The sequence below is a fragment of the Syngnathus floridae genome, chromosome 16, assembly GCF_059516105.1.
Source record: "Syngnathus floridae isolate MCC-2025c chromosome 16, RoL_Sflo_1.0, whole genome shotgun sequence".
Classification (NCBI taxonomy): Eukaryota; Metazoa; Chordata; class Actinopteri; order Syngnathiformes; family Syngnathidae; genus Syngnathus; species Syngnathus floridae.
Window position 1 is genome coordinate 5,375,379 of NC_142428.1, and position 22,084 is coordinate 5,397,462.

Sequence of the window (22,084 nt, forward strand, 5' to 3'; positions counted from 1 at the left end):
CACTTGCCACAATTTAAAGTGCCTCTGATTAACCCCTGAAAGTCTGGATCTAGTAGGCTTTTCCTGACCTTTTTTGTTGCTTTTTAGCAGAATCTAAATGTACATTAAACATTTTACACGTTCTTTAACGTTCAGCTTTGTTATTAAATGAAACAAAACTCAAACTAAGAAGGGGGGGGGGGCTCTCTATATTTTGATTTTACATTTTTTTTTTAAGATTGTTACTATGTAATGTTATTCATTCATATATTCAGTCATTTTTTTTGTTGGTTTCCAAATAATGATTTCATTTCATTTTTCTTTCCCCAAAAAATCATAACAATAAAGCAGGGGATGTAGCAACTAACGACTAGTTGTCCAAATCTCAGGGTGTATGACGTCAAGAAAGGATTACTTCTGTTCAAATTACACCGTTACAAATCCAACTTTGATCGTAGAAGGTATTTAAACACTTTAGTACGCTACAATCATCGTAGGGGCGGGGTTACGCAATGTGACGTGTCCTTCAATATATATTAAGTCTTAAAATCATATTTATTCTTAGTTTTAAATTACAATGTGCATACTTGGATTATTTCTGATGCATTAAAAGAATATTTATATTTGTTTTGTATATTTTCTTTTTCCTCGGATCTGGACTGTGTTACCCCCCATGTCGACGTCATTTGGGGATAAAAAAAATAAGGAAAAAAAATGACAAGCCTTGCTCATGTTAACGCGACATGATCAGGACATTGTCTACTTGTCATTGAAAAGTTCCAACGCTTTCGCAGAGTTTCGCTTGAGGTAGGAGCATTTTGATTCTTCTGTGTGTTCTTTCCCTTCACTTTGTTAAAATGACAAGTACTAGTTGATGTGCTAACCACCCGTAGCTAAGGCTAACAAGTTGTTAGCTTGTTAGCTACTGGAAGTTCAGATCGCTACTGTCACTGTTGTCATCGACTCTTGTGGATTGAACATAACAGATCGAAGTAAGTCTTTCAGAGGACGAAATCGCCGGATAGTATTAGAAATATATATTTGTTTATCTTGCAAATATATCACGTTGTGGCCATGTGACAGGTAAAAGTATCATCCAGATGTTGTGCTTTCGTTTTGTTAACCCCCACTGCTTGATATGCCAAACAAACATCAAGTCCAAAAGTGCAGATCACTTTGAGTTAATTTTTAAGCATGATTTTAGCATTTAATTTGTATTTTGGAGTTGTTTCCCTGGTTGTTTTAAGAGCAGGAAGTAGCGGGTTTTTGTTTGTTTTTAATAAACAAAATAATCCATCCAGTATTTTGCATTGTAAAAATAAATTAATGTACGTGGCTTCTGAGTGTCAAATGTTTTTTGACATGTCGAAACGGGATCCTCAGCAGTTTTAACATCTACACGACATGTAATGAAGAGCTGACTTCAAATTTAGTCTTGCCCTCAAACTGCTTACCTTAGCATGTTCCTCATATTACACTGGGGATTATTCCATGAGATTGGTGTTTTGTTGTTTAACATACATACAAACTGGGACATATTGCAACCTTAAACAGATCGTGCAAATTGATAAGTGACATTAGATGTGTGTGGGCTGCAGAAAAAAACAGATTGCTATTTTGAGTTAATCCACAGACATGAGTAGCTATTGTTTTATTTGACAGTAAAGCTTAATTTGAACCAAATTTACTTCATGTTTTATCTGTTTTGAAAGCATGCAATGATATACTGTGACATAAATGCTTAAAATGACTTACCATTAATTAATAATAAATAATAATGAATTCATCCCTGTCATTAGTTATACTTTAAAGATGAAAGAGGAATACTCAGTTAATCTTACACAAAATAGAAATGAACTCTTTCACCCAAAGAAAATGGTGTGGAGCATGCTCTGAATTGAAATCTAGTGCTGCCATTGTGTGGGGAAGCCATAAGTGTCAGCCAGCCCCCCTCATCTAATATTCATCCTTGACGGGAAAAAAAAGAGGTGGGAGGGATGCCGAGCCTGATCCAGGCAGTGTTTGTAGATTCTGTGTGTAGCGAGAGAGCAAGACTTACACTATTGTTGGACAATAAACCTTGCAAGGTAAGAGAGATCCTTGTTTCTTCATTTTCTGGATAATCTACCATATTTGTGTGTAAACTAGATTTCAGCAATTGTTGGTTGCTTTGTGTGTTTTGTCCGAATGAGGTGACACAGATGTGATGTAGTGATCTCCTTGTTGCGCTGGGAAACCAAAGAGCAGAGAGGGCGTGTCAACTGTTGCCTTTTTGGTTAACAAAGGATTTTTTTTTCCTGCTCTCAGGATTTCTGTTATGAGAATATAAAGTAGAATTAGGAAAAACACAAATGTCAATCTTTGGCTGCCTTGGCTCTTTTGGCCAACAATTATGTCAGGCAGTATTGACCCGAGCACGAACTATCTACGTGTTTCCTGGATTGTGTTGAGCAGCTTTCAGGGGAACCCTCATCTGTGGCCGCTTACAAGCATTTTGTTTTTCTGGTCGTGCCACGATGGAAGAGCCCATCTCGCACCCAATCATCAATTCAGATTATTAGCACGATACTAGCTGGATATCATCCCAGCCGGCAGGGTACACCATAGACAGCTTACCAGCCCCCAATTCTGATGATGAATTATTAATGTTCATCGATCGTTTGAATCACTCTTACAATGAAGCGGCCATGTTTGATGGCTTTTCCTTTTGTTCGGTGAAATAAAAGCAGTCACAACAGTTAATTATTGCTTCTTGTGGCCTGGTACTTACATAAATGAAAAGAGGGCTTAATGCTTAAAAACAAGGTCAAAGCTCTGAATCACCCCCCCAAAATTTCTGAACTTAAATTATGTATGCACTTTGTCTGCTCCAGTTCTTCATCATCCATCATTCCTAAAGGTTTTTATGAAGCTAATTTGTCACTCTTGAGCTTACTTTTGATGGTTTTGATTTGATTAAAAAGAATTGGTGGCTTTTACAACTACTTTAATGTTTTTTACCGTATTTCTTCAACTCCAAATGAACACCTTTTTTTATTTGTTCAGAAGAATTATGAGGTAGTGCCACACGTAAATTACTTTTATTAAAAGATCTGAATGTGTTGAGGGCAGATACATTTTTCATGTTCGGTTCCATCTTCTGCATGAGCAGCCAGAACTGAGTTAAATGTTCTGATCCTATTTGCAATGCTATGGTGACACTAATGACCTGCACTTATGACTAAAATCTACTTTGTAATTTGCCTTCCATGATGAATATTCATTTTGGCTCATCTTTCCTGTGTTATTTCCAGACTAGTTTGTCTACGTAGGACCGACCCATAAGCTAATTGGCCTTCCTCGCCCGCCACAGCGCCGTCCAGGTGAGCCATGGACACCACCACTTCCCTGAAGATGACCTCCGTGGCTGTCCAGAGTCTGTTCAACTACGTGGAGGAGGAGAACCTGGCTGCCATTAAAGCACACTTGGATAAATTCAGAGACGTCGACAGCAGAAGTGATGTAAGTTGCAACAACTATTATCTTTGCTACTTTGCCTACCCAACCCTAGTTTGTTGGTTCCAATTTAACAAACATGCTCTTGATCTCCTTGTTTTCTCCCTTCAGAATGGACAGACTCCCCTTATGGTGGCGGCTGAGCAAGGCAATCTGGAGATCGTACAGGAGCTCATCAGGAGAGGAGCTAACATTAACTTCGATGATGTTGTAAGCTTGCCACGTACACTAACTTGAAATGAATTTAAAGCGATCCGGAGAAGATGTAAAAAGTAGTTCAGATTTAATAATAATAATAATATTTAATCAGACTCCATTCTTTCATTCATGTCAGATCTTGTAACCTGCAGCTGCATTTGCAGATTGTGTACAGCCAGACACAGCTTTGACATGGCGCTGGGAGGCGGTTCCCATGGTAACAGTTTGCATCTTTACACAGGACTGCTGGACGGCTCTGATGTCAGCATCCAAGGAAGGCCACATCCAGGTGGTGGGAGAATTGCTGGACAACGATGCTAATATGGAACACAGAGACATGGTGAGAATATCGACATGAATAAAAGATGTCAGTCAAAGTGAAATCATTGGGAAATAATTTATGGTGACGGGAAATTGAAACTATGAGATTGCCAAAGAAATAGTAAATAGGTATTTAGTCAAGTAAAGAAATTCAATATACATATCATATTACAACTTTCAGGTTTTCATTTAATCGCTATTATTGTATTTTCTTTGGAGTGCTGGTTAAATCTGAAGATGCATTAGCTATGAAATGACATTACTCCTACCAGCAGTATTGTGAGTGATGGCTCTTATCCTTTACTAATCTCATTTATAGACCCCTAATGTTATTTATATGAGGCAATGATAGGATTTGCTTCTGTAATAGAGACCTACCTACTGACCTACGAGCATACAGTCGCCTCTGTGTCCAGTTGCACTAACGGCAATCCCCGTTAATCTCTTAAAGGAAGTGACACGATCTGAGTCATGCACACCGTGCATCGCGGTGGGATTATTTATAACAACAAAAGATCATGTTGGGTGCTACTGTTCCCTTGGTACAATGTGTGTCACTCACTCTCTAAATAGCACACTGTCTCGAGTCCCCAGAAAGCACTACAAAGGTCATCTTTATTGTCTTGTGCAGGGATTAATCTGAAGCCATTTTTGTAGTCCGTATGTATTATTCCCTTAATTGTATCTATTTGTGTCTTTTAATTAGGGAGGTTGGACTGCTCTCATGTGGGCCGCCTATAAAGGTCGTACAGATGTGGCAGAACTGCTCCTGAGCAAAGGAGCTAACCCGAACATCACGGGTCAGGTACTAAAACTGGATACGCTCTTCTACATTCATATGTCGGGTTTTGACTATGCATTTAAGATTCAGTGGTGGTTTACATTTTTATTGATTGTTTTTTTGCACCATGTAGAATTATATCTTAACATGATTCCTTTGTTCTTTCCTAACAGTATAGCGTCTACCCCATAATTTGGGCGGCGGGTCGAGGCCACGCTGAGATCGTCCGTCTCCTGCTACAGCACGGAGCCAAAGTCAACTGCTCGGACAAGGTAATGACCCACTACTAAGTGATAATGTGTCATAATCATTCAAATATGTCTGTCCTTTTTCGAAATAATTAAATTGCACTAGTCTAACATTTCAGTAACTCTTAAATGGTTTCTCTCTTTGCAGTACGGCACCACTCCACTGATCTGGGCTGCCAGGAAAGGTCATTACGACAGTGTGATGCACCTTCTGGCCAACGGAGCCGACGTGGACCAGGAAGGAGCTGTAAACAGATTATTATTATCATAAGAGTCAGTTTATTAAACACACAGCCAACTTGTATTTGTTTCTTTTGCAGAACTCCATGACTGCGTTGATCGTGGCAGTGAAAGGCGGCTACACCGACGTGGTCAAGGAGCTACTGAAGAGGAACCCCAATGTCAACATGACCGACAAGGACGGCAACACAGCCCTAGCCATCGCTGCTAAGGAAGGACACACAGAAATTGTGCAGGACCTGCTGGATGCCGGCACCTATGTTAACATACCAGATAGGGTGAGACCCACTGGACATTTGTTTTTCAGACATCCACATGGAAAAACAAATGCAATCGGCCTCACACTGTTTCTTCTTTCCAGAGCGGGGAGACCATGCTGATTGGAGCAGTCAGAGGAGGTCATGTGGAAATTGTGCGAGCTCTACTAAACAAATACGCAGATATTGATGTCAGGGGCCAGGTAGGAGCTCCTCGGTGAAACCTTTGTTGATCTTTAGAAACAAGCGGGAGGCCTATTTGTGTTCCGTGTAACTCAACACTCTTTGTTTTACTTGAAGTGAATTTAAATCCACGGCTCAGAGTTTATGAAAATATTTTGACTCCAAAAACAAACACCAATAGAGTGCATGACACGTTTTGGAGATTGCTGCACTACCATTATGTCAAAATGATATTTTGCAATGCTCGTCACATTTTTTTGCTATCAGAAAATTATATTAAAAAAAGGTTTATTATTATTTTTATTTTATTTCATACTAATTGCTCTAAATTGAATCCCGATGCCTTTTTCATCAGGATGGAAAGACTGCTCTCTACTGGGCTGTGGAAAAAGGTAATGCCACCATGGTGAGGGACATCCTGCAGTGTAACCCTGACACGGAGAGCTGCACCAAGGTAGAACATTCTGCAGCTATCAAGCATGTAATGTCCTTTCCACCAAAAAGCATATTGTCCACCCTGTCGTTTTAGGAAGGAGAAACCCCACTCATCAAAGCCACAAAAATGAGGAACATCGAGATCGTTGAGCTGTTGCTGGATAAAGGAGCAAAAGTGTCTGCTGTAGACAAGGTCAGGAATTTTAAACTCTTAATGACTTAGTCATTTTATCATCTTTATTTAATGTGACCTCATTTTGACTAAACAGAAAGGCGACACGCCCCTCCACATCGCCATCAGAGGGAGGAGCCGAAAGCTGGCCGAGTTGCTGCTAAGGAACCCTAAAGATGGCCGCCTACTTTACCGTCCGAATAAAGCTGGAGAAACACCATACAACATTGATTGCACCCACCAGAAAAGCATCCTCACGCAAATATTTGGCGCCAGTAGGACCATTTCCTCAGTTGTTAAGTTTTTATTGGAAAGCCCATTAATGCTTTTTTTATTGCATGTCTCTTTCAGAACACCTCTCCCCAACTGAAACCGACGGGGACATGTTGGGTTACGACCTGTACAGCAGCGCTCTTGCGGACATTCTCAGCGAGCCCACCATGCAACCACCCATCTGCGTTGGGCTGTACGCACAATGGGGCAGTGGCAAATCGTTTCTTCTGAAGAAACTCGAGGGTAGGCACAGCATCTGAAATCTCCTATTCGGCGATGAGTTGAATTAACAGGACTCCTCTATTCTCTGTTTGTCTCTCAAGATGAAATGAAGACATTTGCCGGGCAGCAGATTGAGCCGTTGTTCCAGTTCTCCTGGCTGGTGGTCTTCCTCACCCTCCTGCTGTGTGGTTCAGTGGCTGTGATATTGGGCTTTACTGTGGATCACAAACTGGCCATTGCCGTTTCCCTCAGCTTCCTGGCTTTGATTTACATCTTCTTTGGTAAAATCATAGACTTGGGGCATCCCTATTTTTGTGTCACAGTCGCCATTGTATATTTTTAAAATGTGCTTTCAAATGTGTTGCCCACAAGAGGGCGCCATTAGATAAACAATAAAAAGATGTTGGAGGAGAAATCAAGCAAGAAGAAAACAATCAGCTTGCCACGTTGAATGTTATGTATGCATGTTTAAAAAAAATCACTTAAAATATTTGCTATTTTTTTCTCTTTACTCCAGTTTTGGTGTACTTTGGAAGCCGACGTGAGAGAGAGAGCTGGAACTGGGCGTGGGTCATCAGCACTCGCCTGGCCCGGCAAATTGGCTACCTGGAGCTTCTTCTCAAACTGATGTTTGTAAATGCCCCCGAGCTGCCTGAACAAACCACCCGTGCACTGCCTGTCAGGTGACCTTGACACACAAAATGACTCCAAATTACCTTTACCCGAGTTTTTGCATTACATAAATTTTCTCTCTTGTTGGTGACAGATTCCTGTTCACGGATTACAATCGCCTATCCAGTGTGGGAGGGGAGACCTCTATGGCCGAGATGATTGCCACGCTCTCAGATGCGTGTGAAAGGGAGTTTGGTTTCATGGCCACTCGGCTGTTTCGAGTTTTCAAGAATGATGAGATCCAAGGTGACTTTACTGTCTTCTATTTATGACGCCAGCTTCCAGCAAGTCACAGTACATTTATATTACATTATTTATTTTTTAATATTTTTTATATTACATTTACTATTTTCAAATTTTATTTTTATTGGTCAATATCATATAAATGAATGTTTCATCATACACTGGCGGAAATATGACAGACATCCTGTAACCAAGCTTTATTAAACAGCAATAAGTAAATTAGGGCTCGACACAACTGCTGTTTACATCCGTTTGTGCATTATTAAGTGGTTAAGGAAGCTGTTAATTACAATTAGCACATTGCAAGCTTGATGAAATCATTCTTGTTCTTTCACCGCCCAGGTAAAAAGTGGAAAAAGACATGCTGCGTGCCATCCTTTGTCCTCTTTTCCTTGACACTTTGCTGCCTCATCGCCGGTTTAGCCTTGCTCGCAATATTTAAGGTAAGCTCAGTAAGTCTTGCTTTTGTAGGCCTCTGACTGATGTGTGCTTTGTTTTTCAGGTGGACCCTGAGAACCTGACAGTCAATGCAGTGCTTATCGCAATGGCCAGCATTGTTGGCCTGGCCTTGCTGCTCAATTGTAAGACTTGGTGGCAGGTGGGCGACTCAGTCCTCAACTCCCAAAGAAAACGCCTGCACAGCGCTGCCAACAATCTGCACCAACTCAAGAGTGAAGGTTTTATGAAGGTAGCGTGAACAGATCCCAACTGAGGCAGCTGGAATTCTTTGAGATCGTAAATTAAGATGATTGAATTTGCAAGTCAAATCAAATCAGAAGGCTTGTAAATGTTTGAAAGCTTTCATCCTGTCACGCCAGGTTCTGAAACACGAGGTGGAGCTGATGTCGAAAATGGCCAAGACCATTGACGGGTTTACTCAGAACCAAACGCGAATGGCCGTCATCATCGATGGGCTGGACGCCTGTGAACAGGACAAAGTGCTGCAAATGCTGGACACGGTGTGTGGTTGTCACTTTTGTGGTTCAACAATATTTGTTCCCATGAACCTAATTTTCTGTGTCTTTGAGCAGACACACAAACACTCAGCTGGTATACAACCACCCTGTTGTTCCCAGCTGCCGCAACTTCCCTTTGAATTTAGCTTCCTGCTCCCTGCTGCTCTAATAAAATTATTCCACCTTTAGCCAAATGTTATTATTTTATGGGGTGATCCCAAAGTAGATTGAAACCTCCTGTGTGCTAATCCAATCTTCTCAATTTTCTCTGAAGTTCACATGACAGCTGCTACTAAAACGCTAGTTCGTCCTCCTGTGTGGAGTTTACGCGGCTAAATGGTCAAAGGTTAACAAATTGTGTTAAAGTTGAATAAGAATTGAGATTTTAGTCAGGAAAGCAGTCCCAGTAAGCTTCACATGGTCATTTTTATTTCTCTTGCTTCTCCTGCTAGGTGCGAGTTCTCTTCTCCAAAGGTCCCTTCATTTCTATCTTCGCCAGCGACCCGCATATCATCATTAAAGCCATCAATCAAAACCTCAACAGCGTGCTGAGAGACTCCAACATCAACGGCCATGACTACATGAGGAACATTGTCCACCTGCCAGTGTTCCTCAACAGCAGAGGTCTCAGCACTGCCAGGAAGCTCTGCATGGCGGCGCCCTCCAATGGCGACAGCTTCGCTACAGAAGGTATAGCAAAATCCATCGGAGGACTTTAAGGCGCAAAGTAATATTTTACCTCCTCCAGGATGGACTGACGACGTTGACAAGAAGATGTCTCAGAGTAGCCTGGCTCCGGACCAGGCGAAGTTTGGCAGCAAGAACGCTCTTAACCGCAGGGTAAATCTTGTTTTAATGATGTCGAGTAAAATCCTTGAAGTGGAACGTCTTCAATTTCAGCATTTTGATTAACCTTGAATTTTCACAAATTTGGAATTCATTATTGCCATTATATACAAATTGAAAGCAGTAATAAATAAATAATTTGTCCCGCAATTGTGATAGTATTCACATTCTGCCTGTACTGGAAAATGTTTCCTCCAGACTCAGTGCCCTAGAAACCCTCGCTGCTTTCTCATTTCCGTCCCCCTCCTGAAGAGGATGCTTAGTGCAGGCGTGGCTTTGGCAAGCAGCGTGGAGGCCAGTGGACAGGAGGAGACCCGCTGATATGTAAAGCGAGAGGAAAGAGAAAGTGGGGTGTGCAGCCAAGACTCCCGGTGTAATTGATGTAATGGCTGTTTATCCTTCCTGCTGCGTCGCCACCGTCTAATGACAAGGCCGAGCAGCAGTGGGTCCCCGCGACAAAACACTGGCACCGGCTCTGCTGGCAGGAGGCTAAGCGACTCTGCTGCTGTCACTGATGCTTTCCTGCCCCTTGCGAGACCTTATCACCAACCGTACACTTCCTCCCCCCCTCCCTCACTTGTTTGCTAAACATTTTTTTTCCTACCTCTGGCACCCTCAAATTCACGAGCCCTTTAATTCTGGAGTCATCCTGCTTTTCAGTTTCTTGGCAGGATGGCGAAATGACAGAATGACTCCATGACTTTTTATTTTTGTGTAAGTTGAATTCAAGTAAATAGTTCCCCTTTGTGACAGTTAGCTTGGAGCCAACTACATTATTTGTTAAATGCTAAAAGCGGATGTACAAGTTGAAAACTTGAAAAGTCTATCTTTAACTTGGACATTTTAGGCACTGACTGAGTGGTAGCCATATGTTTCATCTCTGAGAAAGAGGTCACAAAAGTGGTATTACGACTTCAAAGTCGACCAAAAGCTTCATCTTGGCTCATGACCATGACAGCTGTCTGATACCATCACAGATGTTCTCCGGTAGATCTGTGTCAATAGCTTGTCTGTGTGTCATGTTCTGCTTGGGACAGTGGCTCTTTGATTTGTTTTTCTCTAGCAGTCACAGAGAGTTTTTCTCTTTAACAGATTATATGACAGGAAAAGCTGCTGGATAAGAATGTGGCTTAAAAGATAGCTTGCAGAGGAATTCCCGTTCATTGTTTCTTTAGTTGTTTTTTTGTTTTCAAGATAATCTCAACAGACTGCCATGAATAAAGAGAATAATTTTTTTTCTTCCACATGATATAATAAGAGACATGTATGTTTATTTCCGTCTTTAGTTTTTTTAAACATCTTGGCCTGAGCTCACATGGTGACCCTGAAGGCCGTTTCTGGGATCTCATGATGCAGTTTGTGTCAATTTGTCCTCAGGGAATAGACTGTCAGTTTACGACTTCCAGGAAATTATTTTAGCTCCATTTAATCTGATATAGTACATGATTAGTTCTATTCATGGTTTTTACTGTTTAAAATCACCATTAATTTTCCATCCTTTCCCATTAAGACTTTTTGAAAAATGTTAAGTTGTTTGTAATTAAGTAATTGTTGGAATGATGCCTTTCTTTCAAGGACACGTATCGGCGACGCCAGATGCAGAGGACCATCACTAGGCAGATGTCCTTTGACTTGACAAAGTTGCTGGTGACCGAAGACTGGTTCAGTGACATCAGCCCCCAGACCATGAGGAGGCTGCTCAATATTGTTTCTATCACTGGTAAACTACACATGGAAAATTTTGTGGATTTTACAGTATGGTCACCAGCTATGTCCGCCCGTTGACAGGTCGTTTATTGCGAGCTAATCAGATAATCTTCAATTGGGATCGTCTGGCGTCGTGGATCAATTTGACTGAGGAGTGGCCTTACAGGACATCATGGATCATCCTGTTTTTAGAAGAAAGTGATGGCGTGTCTGATCAGGTGGCTCTCAAGACGATCTATGAGAGGTAAGAACACAAAAGGTCAAAACATCCCCCTCAAAAAAACACCATATAAATATTTGTCATACACAGTAAATGATTTGTAAAAAATATTTTTCCAGTTAGGCAAGCACTGAGATTTGCGTCATTTTAAAAGGTCACACTTGCTTTAAAGTGCACATCGAACTGGCATAATATTATAATTTGACGCTTGGTAATTGAGACTGTTCCTGAAGAAACATCACAGCACCGCTACTGTAGTTCTTAATGCTCCATTTTAGCAACTAACTTGCTTGGTAATCTCCAATTATCCCAATTCTCACTCCTCAGGGTATTGAGTTAAAGGTATTTATTTCTTTTCCTGGCAATCATAAACCTGACCAGCAGGTGGCAGTAAATGATTTTCATTTCCAACAGCCTTCAAATGATAATTAGTGCCACAGCACTGGCTCTTTCATTTTGTATTTTTTTCCCCCATTATGCATGCATCAAATTATGACTCTATTAAAGTAAGCAAGCTAGATTAATGACTTGACATGGTTTCCTTTGAAGCGGTCAAAGTAGTTTCCGATGTCTTTGTCGGAGCGGCTAAGAGACGGCGTTGTGTGCTCGCCACAGCGATGACATGCCATCTTTGTGCATGTGCGGCCACAGATGCTCTTAGGCAAAGGGCCGTCGTGGGCTGAGTCGCTGGGGCTTGGGCGCTGTTGTGCATCAGTCGCTGGCCTTTAAAGGTTGCACTCTGTCACAATACACTAGCGCATACAACTCCTGCGGCAGGGAAGTGTCACACACACTTATCGTCAGCCGGTCAGCCAGCTAGATTCCACAGACAGCATTTTTGTTTTTTCACAGTCATAACGAGTGGTTGAAAGATTAGGATTTATGAAATCTGATAATTCTGAAATACGATGGGATATGTCTTGTCACTGCAGTGTTGTCGTAACCACGACATGCTTGCGAGGAAAAAGAACGTCCAACAAAAAGCTGCCATTTAGCTAAGCGTGGGTGTGAGCCCACATTTGCTCATTAGGCTTAATGTAACCATCTTCCTGTTCCTGACCAGCAGCGCTGTCTGTCTTCATCTTCCTCCTCACTGGGTGTCTTTCCAAATGGCCGCTCTGTCTCGCTGTGGCCGTCGGACAAATGACGTTAATGATGATGACATCTTAAACAGGCCTCGCCTTGGGGCCTTTATCTTCTGCACAAATCTTCCATTGATAAGACTCAGGTCTTTGCTTTGTGCGAGAAATCTCCAAAAACCCCTGCGATATTTTGAAACGATTCACCAGCAGAGACAAAATAGTAATAATGACCGGCCTCGTTAAGAGTTAGATTATTTATTTGCGATATGGCATAAAGCAGAATTAGAGTCATACATACGGAAAATCTTAACTGTATATTATTATCCATGTGCAGTATAATGAACTGTACTTAATTATATTTTTGCATTTTCTGTAAGCTTTTAAAGTGGCTTGTTGTGAACACAATAACGTCCTAATAGTGACATTGCATTCTAACATTCTTTTTTTGCGTATGCACATTTGACTTTTTACCAGAGCGAATCCTTACCCAGCATTACCGCACATCCCCTGAGCGTTAATAAGTGAATATATTAATGGTGAAGTGAATGTGGGGGTGAGTCAGCCCTTATAGGTCAGCTGTCGTCCTGCATCTCAGTCACAATGCGAGCCGGCTCTTCCTCTCTTCTCTTCGTTAAAAGCTTCTGAGCATAACATTGGCGTTTTGTAAACCGTAGAATGGAGGAATTATGGTTAATAATTCTCAAGTTATTTTAGAATGCTGCTTTAGAGATAGGTGGGGGGGAAATAAGAGCTGTGGGGTTTAATCCTTGTCAGGTGAGCTATGTGAGCCCATGCATGACTAAGTTGTAGGCAAATATTTTAAATACACTTTGACTCTTTGTCATTTCCCATCATTCCCAACAGGCTGAATGGATAAATATCAATAAATGAACCGGGTGAACTTTTTAGAAAAAGAAAAAAAATGTGAGGGAAGGAATTACAGTACAGCCTCCAAAGTAGTAGACCACAAAACCATGTACAGAAGCTGTGAAATGTCTTTTAAGGACACGAGGAGAAATGTTGAGCGCTAATACCGTAGCGGGCGCCGGGCGTCAACCAGTAGAGCCTCTAATCTGATGGAGAATGCGCAATCGGTTTATAACCTCAGCGATTTACCATTAATGGTCGAGTGAGGAGGGCCGGGGGGGGGCTTTAACCAAACTGATGCAAGGTAACATCAGCCGCAAATTATATATCAGTCTTTGAGGTTTTCATTTAAAGCGAGCGTGATTAAAAAAGTTTGCGTGACAAGTTCTGTGAGGGGAAATAAACAAATTAAAGTCTGAGCTGTGTTCCAACGTTGCGGTCCGCCCGGCACACCACCGTTGATGATTCAACATGAAATGAAGCAAGTCGTGTTTTTGGACCGGCTTATTAGCATTCCTGTTTGTACTGCTGTTTTGTCTGTTCACACACTAATTGAATTTGAGCTCGCAGGCTCGTGACTATCATATTCAGTGCTCTTGCATGTCTTCATCCTTTGCGTGCTCTCCGGGGGTCCGTTTTTCTCCAGGTTTAGTTGCCATTAGAGCCTTAATGACAACAAGCTAACTAGCGTCTCTCCTGCTTCATGGTGATTGCCCAAATGTGGCCTACCACTTCTAAATACCATTAATACGCCTTTTTCCTGTTGATTTCCTTGATGTAGTTTCGAGTCATTACATTACATTTAGCCATTTAGTCCTTATGTAAATTAACTTCTGGATTTTCCTCAAGACTCACGAGTCACGACGATTATGCTTTAATTGATTGCATTGCTTCTGTGAAACAGAGCAATGCTGTTCCTGAATTATCTTTCCAGTGTTTTGGAGATACCAAAATAAAACCAGCATTTGGAATTATTTACTACTATTTTCACTCCCCCTAATGAATATTAATATACTTCTTTTCATACGAATAATATGTTGAAGTTACTGACATCACCTTTCTTACCAAAGCCTGCTTTTTTTTTAATTCTCAGTCTTAATTGGGGTACCGTATTTTCCGGACTATAAGGCGCACCTAAAAACCTTTTGATTTGGATTAAAAATCTGACATGATGCATTAATGGTGCGCCTTATAGTCCGGTGCGCCTTATATAAGGACAGAGTTTTAAAATGGGCCATTCATTGAAGTTGCGCCTTATAGTCCGGTGCGCCTTATCGTCCGGAAAATACAGTAAATGTAATTTCCCGACTACAAAACACACCTGATTAAAAGTCCTGACAGGTAAATTCAGCTCAAAAAACACATTTAGAAAATTAATGGATAGAATACGACACGTGATTAGTTATTTAGCTGCACCATTAAAACTGACAAACATGTAGTTTTAAAATCAGGCCCATTAGATAGTAGCGTGGTCATGGAGCACACCGTCTGTCTCTTTTCCATCCCACATGAGATGATGGCCTGCCAACAACTGTCAATCAAACCCGACACTGGTCATGCCCTTGGAGCTGACTAAGCCAAAAACGTCCTAGTGGACTGTCCTTAAGGATCCTTCTTTTTTACTACACTAAATACATATGATTTTTTTTATACGATATTGAGCAAGTGATATTTCCTTTGCTTGTTGTTGCGAAATTGGCTAGACAAGATGACTCCAAAAGCCAAGAAGCAATTGAGACGCTTTTGCAAACACAGGGGACAAAACTGTGACAGACCGCCATGGAAATTAAACGGAAAGGCATGGTCACCCCCTGTACCTCCCCGCACACGCTCGGACTTGATTACAATCTGCACACTCAAATGTTTAATTCTCACTTTTGAAAAACTTTTCCGTGTTTCAATGAGGGCCGGTTCTGTTCAGTCCCCACAGCGGGTTTATTCTTGGACGCTCAAATCCTGTTTTCAGCTGTAAAAAGTGCCATTGGTCCACTGAGCAGGTTCCTGCTCAGCTCTGACATCTGGTGCCCTGTGTGTGCCAGGATGCCCCCGCTGCACATAGTAGTAGGTTTCTGGCGTCGCACCTGAATCTTCCGATCATTACGCTAACCCACATACACACAACTTAATGGATGCCGAGCACTTGACCACATGTTCGCACCAGAGTTGCTGCAAACACGCGAACGATCTTTGCCAATACAGTTGAACATATGTCCTCATCAAGTCACACCTAAAACCCGCCGCTTGCCGTTGCCGCCGCACAGACGCATTCGCTCTCTCACCACCACGAGAGCATATGTCACCCTCAATTCCTCCGAGAATCCGTGTAATTAATCAGACCCTGAGACGCCGGCTGCGTTCAACAAACAAGCACATTCACACGGCGCAGGAAGCGGAACTCTGCAAACAAAACTGCTGTCAGGTAAGGTTAAGGACAAGAGCTGAGAGCTCGGATTAAACAGGCGTTGCAGGCTAAATTATTAAAGATGGCGCTGGTAGTCGTCGCTATCTGCCGCTAAGGCCTTGATTCACTCAAATCCAAAATTCAAGCACACATTATGACATCAAGTCACATGGTAAAGATTGAAGTTAATTCTGAGCAAAGGTTGAGAAAGCATTCAAGCTGAAAAAAAGAACAGATAAGGGTCGCACCATTTTCTCTCCACTGCTAAATATCTTAAATCGTATTAAAGGATTTCACATAAAGGGCATCACCCACCCATAAGAGCGCTGGAGCGGCACTTTTATCCCAGCACATAATTGCAACCAAATTACAATAATTAAAGTAACCCTAAATGCTGAGTGTCATCTTAATGTTTCAGCACTTCAGATGGGAGTGTCGCTAATTAAGACTGAATTGCTTGTCTAGTTATTTGTTCTCAATGTGATTACAAACAAAAAAAGTTCTCAAGTGCTCATCTTTCGTAGAAAAAAATGAGACAATCAATATACAATTGGTATAAAATCAGACTTCATAGAGGATGTGCAGTTTAGAATTTGGTCAAGATTTTTTTTTTAAATTCTTAAAAAGAAATTGGCCAAAATTTTGAAATCTGACCCATCAAATTGCTAATGTATAATTTATTGCTGAACAGGACATATTTTCTAAGTCTCTTTGTGTGTACTGTATGTGCAAATGGAAAGAACGTCAGGCAGCATTCTTTGCTCCAAAATCCTTAAAGCCCCTTTTCGGGTTGTAAGCTGAGGTTGATGGATTAGTTTAATTGGCCTGAAACAGGAGAAATGCTTTGTTCCATTTCAGTTCAAAGTCAAGAAAAAAAAGAATCATTCCAAATAAACACTCTGAATTTTTTGATAGCCCTCTCCTGTGCTTTCACTCCTAAAAGAGTCATATTAACATTTAAATGTTGCGCTGAGATGCAGTCGGCGGTCTTAGCAATGATCTCTCCTTCTCTTCTTTGTGCTAGAACCGCTGGAAGGTGGGAGGGATGAATATAAATAGCATCACGGGGTTGCGAGAGGGTCAGCGCTGACCTTTAAGTAGATGACAAGATTTGTCACTCTTCCGCAAGCTCACGTGATCTACACTGTTAATTAATTATTATTATTTTTGGATGACTTGGAAACACTATCGAACAATTCCAATTTTTATTTTCGTCCCGATATATCTGACCTGGCCTATTTGCCTTTCATGCCCTCGTCATTTTATATCTGCTTTAAAAGCAGCTTTTGAACCCTGGCGTCTTTCCACTAGTGAGGATTTATCAATCAGATTTGTCTGCTTTGGCGATGGATGGACGCCATTTAATAGTTGTGATAGATTTTATAACAAAGGTTTGTTAGAAGTGAAACGCATTTCTTTAGTGGCATTATTGTCCGTTCTTGGCTAGCTGTGTTCAATACTTATTTGTTTATCGACATTGTCCCATCCTTATCTGCACTACAAGACTCCCTCATTGACCTGAGGATTATCATTTTAGCTTGAGCTTAATTTTTTTTTTTGCAATAATGCTTCACTTTTGGGATTTTTGGTGCATAAACAGACTTTGTAACTGTACTTCTTAGCTATCAACTGGTCTGTTCTATCTATCAAACAACCACATGCAGCCTTGTGAACTCTCCAGTGAAATTAGTGCCCTCCAAATTGTGCATAAATCACGAAGTTGAGGTTTTGTGTTTTTGCTGTTTCTCAAGAAATTAAACTCTTGTAACTATGTGCGGAGTTTTTTTTTTTTTTTTGGGAGGGTGGTCTGGAAAAAGCGTCTCTGTTTCAGGGCTACACATGAGTTTAATCACTGATTGGGAGAACCACGGCGTCCCGAGTCTTCCTCACCGAGAGGCCGCCCGCTTTATCAGCCTGTTGTGTTTCCCATTAGTGTTTGTGGCTTATGTGGGGATGCACAGGTCCAGCTCAGTGGAAGAGCGCTTCATTCAGTCTGACGAAACCGAATGTATATTCAAACCAGACATGGCCACAAGTCAGGGAAAGCAACGTGTCCGCATTACTTGAAGCATTTGATTCAAATCAAGAAAATTTGCCGGATTTATGGGAGACAAATAACACGGCACCGTCTAAAGTGAAAACATATTTATGCTTTCCCTCATCGTCTGACGTTGTGGTAGCTGGAGATATGTAATATTATTCTTTGCCAGCTAGCTTGCCCGTAGGTCTGCTGTTTTCCTGGAGAGGGCCTCGCTTGCTTTATCCAGACAAGGTGCCAAGGGCTGCAACAATGCCCGGCAGAGGAATGCGACGACCCCGTGCCTGGTTAACTTCTTCACCCACGCGCTGTTGCGTTGGTCGTTGAGCTTCTGACATGGGCGCTCTTGAGCTGCTCAAGCACAATGCGCATTGTCTGTTCTGTAGGCATCCCTCTCAGTCTTTGGACCCCTTTATGGAAATGTTTGGCTGCGGGACCACCTCTTTGTGTGCGCATGTTGTCTGTTAGCACAGAGGGCAGCTGTAAAGCAAAGTCAAGTGGCACATTCATGCCTTCCAGCTTCCAAAGAGCATGGAAGGGATGAATTCTGCTCATTCCCGGCAGCGTGTGGGCGGCTGAGAGCAGAAGAAAGGCTGTACTCCACTCAGCTTTTGGACTTATTAGCATTTGGATAAGCTCTGAAAGCTCCCAATGGCCGAGCCACACAGAGAGCGGTCGGACCTGAGAGCCTGTACTGCCTCGGTCATAAGCCGGGTCCCCGTCAATGAGCCCTATTGTGTTGCCATGACTTCTGGGATGCTTCATGGTATCAAACCCCCGTTTCGTCGGCGCTCCAACTCGTCGTTTGGCAAATCGATCGTTGATAAGAACGCCTTTGTTGCTTCATCCGTTGGCTGTGAGAATGACTCACTGAAGTGAGTTGTGTTCATTGCTCGATGCCAAGGTTAACGACTCAGCGTTATCAGCAAAGGACGCCATTTGATGTGGTTAAACCCCATTGTCATTTTTACTGGGTATTGCTCACCCTTTCACACCATTCCAGCACTTCCCCTGCTTTTGGCTCCGTATCCTTTCTCTTGATCAAACGCCTACTGATTGGCTCGCTCTCTTCTGTCGCAATGAACTGCCATGAGTGTTCAGCTGGGACTGTCAGAACCGAACTTCCGACTTTTTTTCTCCCCTTTCCATCTAACGTGCCTTTTCTTGGGCATTCCTCACCATCTTCTTATCTTTGGAACAAATGTCATCTGGCATTTCTCCGTTTCCAAGGAGAAGACGATCTTTCACTGTAAAAATATGAACCATGGTAGCTAATATCCCACTAATAAACAGCTTGATTGTCTGTGGCCGCACTATGAAGAGAGAGAGTGAGTCGCTGGCTCCTGTTGGTCTGCGTCTGCGTACCGCTAATAAACATCTCTAAGCCCGCTGGAAATGTGGGAAAACAGACTTCTCTCAGTCTGTACACGGGTTAGTACAGTTCATGGGAAGAAGAAGCAAATACACAATGTACATGAGCTCATGCCTTGTATTATCATTTCCCGTCCTTGCAGTCCAGTTGTCTGCTTTTGATAGGAAATCACAAATCGTACCGTTTTTCTCCAGGTGAGCAAGGTTCTATCGATTTGCCAACATGCTGCTCAGTTGACCTTTTGGGTCCGGCACGTTTTAATGGGAGATACACTGAAGAGGCTTTGTCCTCTAGAGCCCAGCTGTATGTCCTCAAGTGCTCACAGCACTTATATCTCTGTCTCTGCGTTTTATGGCTAATTAACAAGGCATGTCTTTAAGTGGGCCAACAAAGTTTTGATTGTTTGCCATGACAACACATTGCTTCACTGTCTGTTTTACTCTTAAGAATGTTCCTAACTTGGACATTCTCCTCCACTTGCACATCTTGCCAGACTTGCACATTTGGTTGGAGACGTCCTGCATCCACAAGGTCACAGGTTTGTGCCCTGCAACAGCAGATGAGTCCATCACCAGCCATCTGTGCTGTCAAAATGTCCTTGAACAGAAAGGTGGACCCCTACCTGCCCGTTTGCCCATAAACTGGCTGGATTTTAAAACCAATGAAAAGTCAAAAGCGGCTATGAATGAACTTTTGTGCCGTCAACCCATCACTCAACTATGAAACGTTTACCGCTTTGGAATTCCTCCAGGCTGATGGAGCTATTTCCACCAGTGCGTTAACTGGATTATCATAGCTGCGAGTTTGATTATTCGCTAACAATGTGTTGTGTTGAGCCCTCGCCAGATGCTGACCTCCCCCTGACTTTGCGAGAGTGCTGCCTCGATGGTAGCCATCATTGAATAAAGTCACGCATAGGCCGCCCTGTGTTCATTGGCGGATGAGACTCTGGGCAAAAAAAAAAAAGTTCCAAACAGAAGAAAAAAAAACAGATAAATTGCTGGCTGTTCCACGTGAGCTTGTTTTTTGGAGGTCCAAAGCATTACTATAGAGCTTGATTACCATCCGTGGCCACCCTGTAGCTCCGCCCCTGAACATACCAGTATGTGCAAGGATGGAATTGTATGCGCTGAGTCCACATGTGAGATGGAGACAACGATTAAGAAAATGCCCGTTCCCTTCTTCAGTCTCCACGTGGATCTGATAAGAGCGTCACATTGTGTTGATGAACGGCTCTTGTCACAAGTCGTTCCGAGATTCATATTTCCAGGTCTGAATGATCCAGTTAACGAGTACTGATTTATTGGTCAGTGTTGCAGTACAAAATTCTTAAAATGCAAAATTCACTTAATATTTTCAGATGTTGTTTTCGCTTGTCAACATTCCTTTCAAAACATGTCACATGAATTCCTTTCATATGACCTTCTCAACCAAAATCTTGGCCCGTCTTATAAACAAGAACTGAACTGCGACACAGTAATGTAACCCCCCCAGAACATACTGTTTACGCCGAGCTTGAGATAACAAACATCATGTTAACTGTAGCGCTGCACCATGACGCGCTTCCGTCTGCTGCTTGCTAAATTGCCCCGATTGTCATCTTCTCAGGTTTCCTCCTCTGCTCACAGAAGATAACGTGCCTGACTCTATCTGTCCTTGAACATCCACCTCCTTATTCTATCTTGTCTTTTCAAAATCTGGTTATCTCGCCCCTCTGATGAGGGCTCTGATGATGACCGTTACATACCGTATCTCTTCCATCTCGCTATTTCCTCTTACTTTCCCACCAGACAACGTTCTGCCTCTTTCACTGTATATTCAGTATTGAGACATTTTGCAGCTCTTAATTCCTCACACTGTTCAACAAAGTTTCCAGCATTGCGCCCATTTTATTTTTTTTTGTTTCAGCATGAATTAAACAATGCCCATACTTGGATAGTGTTGAATAATTTGAAAACCTGTACAAGTCCTTAAATGCAACGTGTCATTTTTGAATGTCTGCACTTTTTTTCATCTGAAGGCTCTCCAAGAATATTCCCACCACCAAGGATGTGGAACCGCTGCTGGAGATCGACGGCGACATCCGCAGCTTTGAGGTGTTCCTCTCCTCCCGAACTCCAGTCCTCACTGCCAGAGATGTGGAAATGTTCCTTCCCTGCACCGTAAACTTGGACCCCAAACTTCGAGAGATCATAGCAGGTATGAAAACAAGGTGTCGTGCAGTTGGCAATTCTGTTTCCACTTTTATTCCTAATTTAGATGGGTTAAAAAAAAAACTAATATTCAAAATAATTAGTAATATACTAAATTACTGTAAGTAACTTGCGTATATTTTTTTTCTTCAATTTTGCAACAACAACAACCCTTAACACACAGTGCTCACAAATACTTGTTTTCACCAAACTCGAGCATTCACGCGGCACAAACACAATTAAAACTATTAAGATAGGAGCCAGAGTGGCGCCGCACTTTTCATGCCATGCGTCAGTGTACGTTCAGCCCATTTGAGAGTGTCAATGACGCCTAGTGTGAAGTTGCTGCATCATCGTGTGAGGAGACCACAGGAAAACACACACAGTCTGTCCTAATGAGGCAATGCTGAGTCATGCATTGGACCAAATTAAAGGAACTCCTAAAAATAGCCAGTCCAAGCAGGTTTTCACCTCTATACGTTGCTCTATGCAGAGGAAGGTCATCTCATCTAGTTCCCTCCTCTCAATGTGTGTGCAGCCGTTATTTGGTGGTCAACCAGTGGGCAGCACTGTCACTGATACCCGCCCATGGGCCTGACTCACATCATAAGGCCCCCATTGTGTTCACAGACTGCTTTGGGTCTCACTCAGTGTGTCATTCAGCCACCACTTGTATAACCAGGA

General features: G+C 42.2%; 1 protein-coding gene across 7 annotated transcripts in view; it reads left to right on the forward strand.

The window, feature by feature from the left end:
* The first annotated feature begins 565 nt into the window (after positions 1 to 565).
* kidins220a (kinase D-interacting substrate 220a) overlaps positions 566 to 22,084 on the forward strand; it is a 29,736-nt gene continuing 8,217 nt past the window's right edge. For 2 of the 7 annotated variants that reach the window (XM_088400287.1, XM_088400282.1), the window contains exons 1-24: positions 566 to 786; positions 3,273 to 3,480; positions 3,586 to 3,684; positions 3,914 to 4,012; positions 4,700 to 4,798; positions 4,948 to 5,046; positions 5,171 to 5,269; positions 5,343 to 5,540; positions 5,624 to 5,722; positions 6,058 to 6,156; positions 6,232 to 6,330; positions 6,407 to 6,584; positions 6,661 to 6,825; positions 6,906 to 7,085; positions 7,322 to 7,487; positions 7,571 to 7,722; positions 8,062 to 8,162; positions 8,222 to 8,407; positions 8,538 to 8,678; positions 9,128 to 9,365; positions 9,424 to 9,515; positions 11,097 to 11,241; positions 11,310 to 11,472; positions 21,229 to 21,407. In XM_088400287.1, coding sequence (XP_088256413.1) covers positions 3,349 to 3,480; positions 3,586 to 3,684; positions 3,914 to 4,012; positions 4,700 to 4,798; positions 4,948 to 5,046; positions 5,171 to 5,269; positions 5,343 to 5,540; positions 5,624 to 5,722; positions 6,058 to 6,156; positions 6,232 to 6,330; positions 6,407 to 6,584; positions 6,661 to 6,825; positions 6,906 to 7,085; positions 7,322 to 7,487; positions 7,571 to 7,722; positions 8,062 to 8,162; positions 8,222 to 8,407; positions 8,538 to 8,678; positions 9,128 to 9,365; positions 9,424 to 9,515; positions 11,097 to 11,241; positions 11,310 to 11,472; positions 21,229 to 21,407 — 3,208 coding nt within the window. In that variant the 5' untranslated portion in view covers positions 566 to 786; positions 3,273 to 3,348. Of the gene's footprint in view, positions 787 to 858; positions 972 to 1,994; positions 2,067 to 3,272; positions 3,481 to 3,585; positions 3,685 to 3,913; positions 4,013 to 4,699; positions 4,799 to 4,947; positions 5,047 to 5,170; positions 5,270 to 5,342; positions 5,541 to 5,623; positions 5,723 to 6,057; positions 6,157 to 6,231; positions 6,331 to 6,406; positions 6,585 to 6,660; positions 6,826 to 6,905; positions 7,086 to 7,321; positions 7,488 to 7,570; positions 7,723 to 8,061; positions 8,163 to 8,221; positions 8,408 to 8,537; positions 8,679 to 9,127; positions 9,366 to 9,423; positions 9,516 to 11,096; positions 11,242 to 11,309; positions 11,473 to 21,228; positions 21,408 to 22,084 lie in introns of those variants that run through there. The other 5 variants (XM_088400285.1, XM_088400286.1, XM_088400283.1 and 2 more) reach the window with 5 other exon arrangements.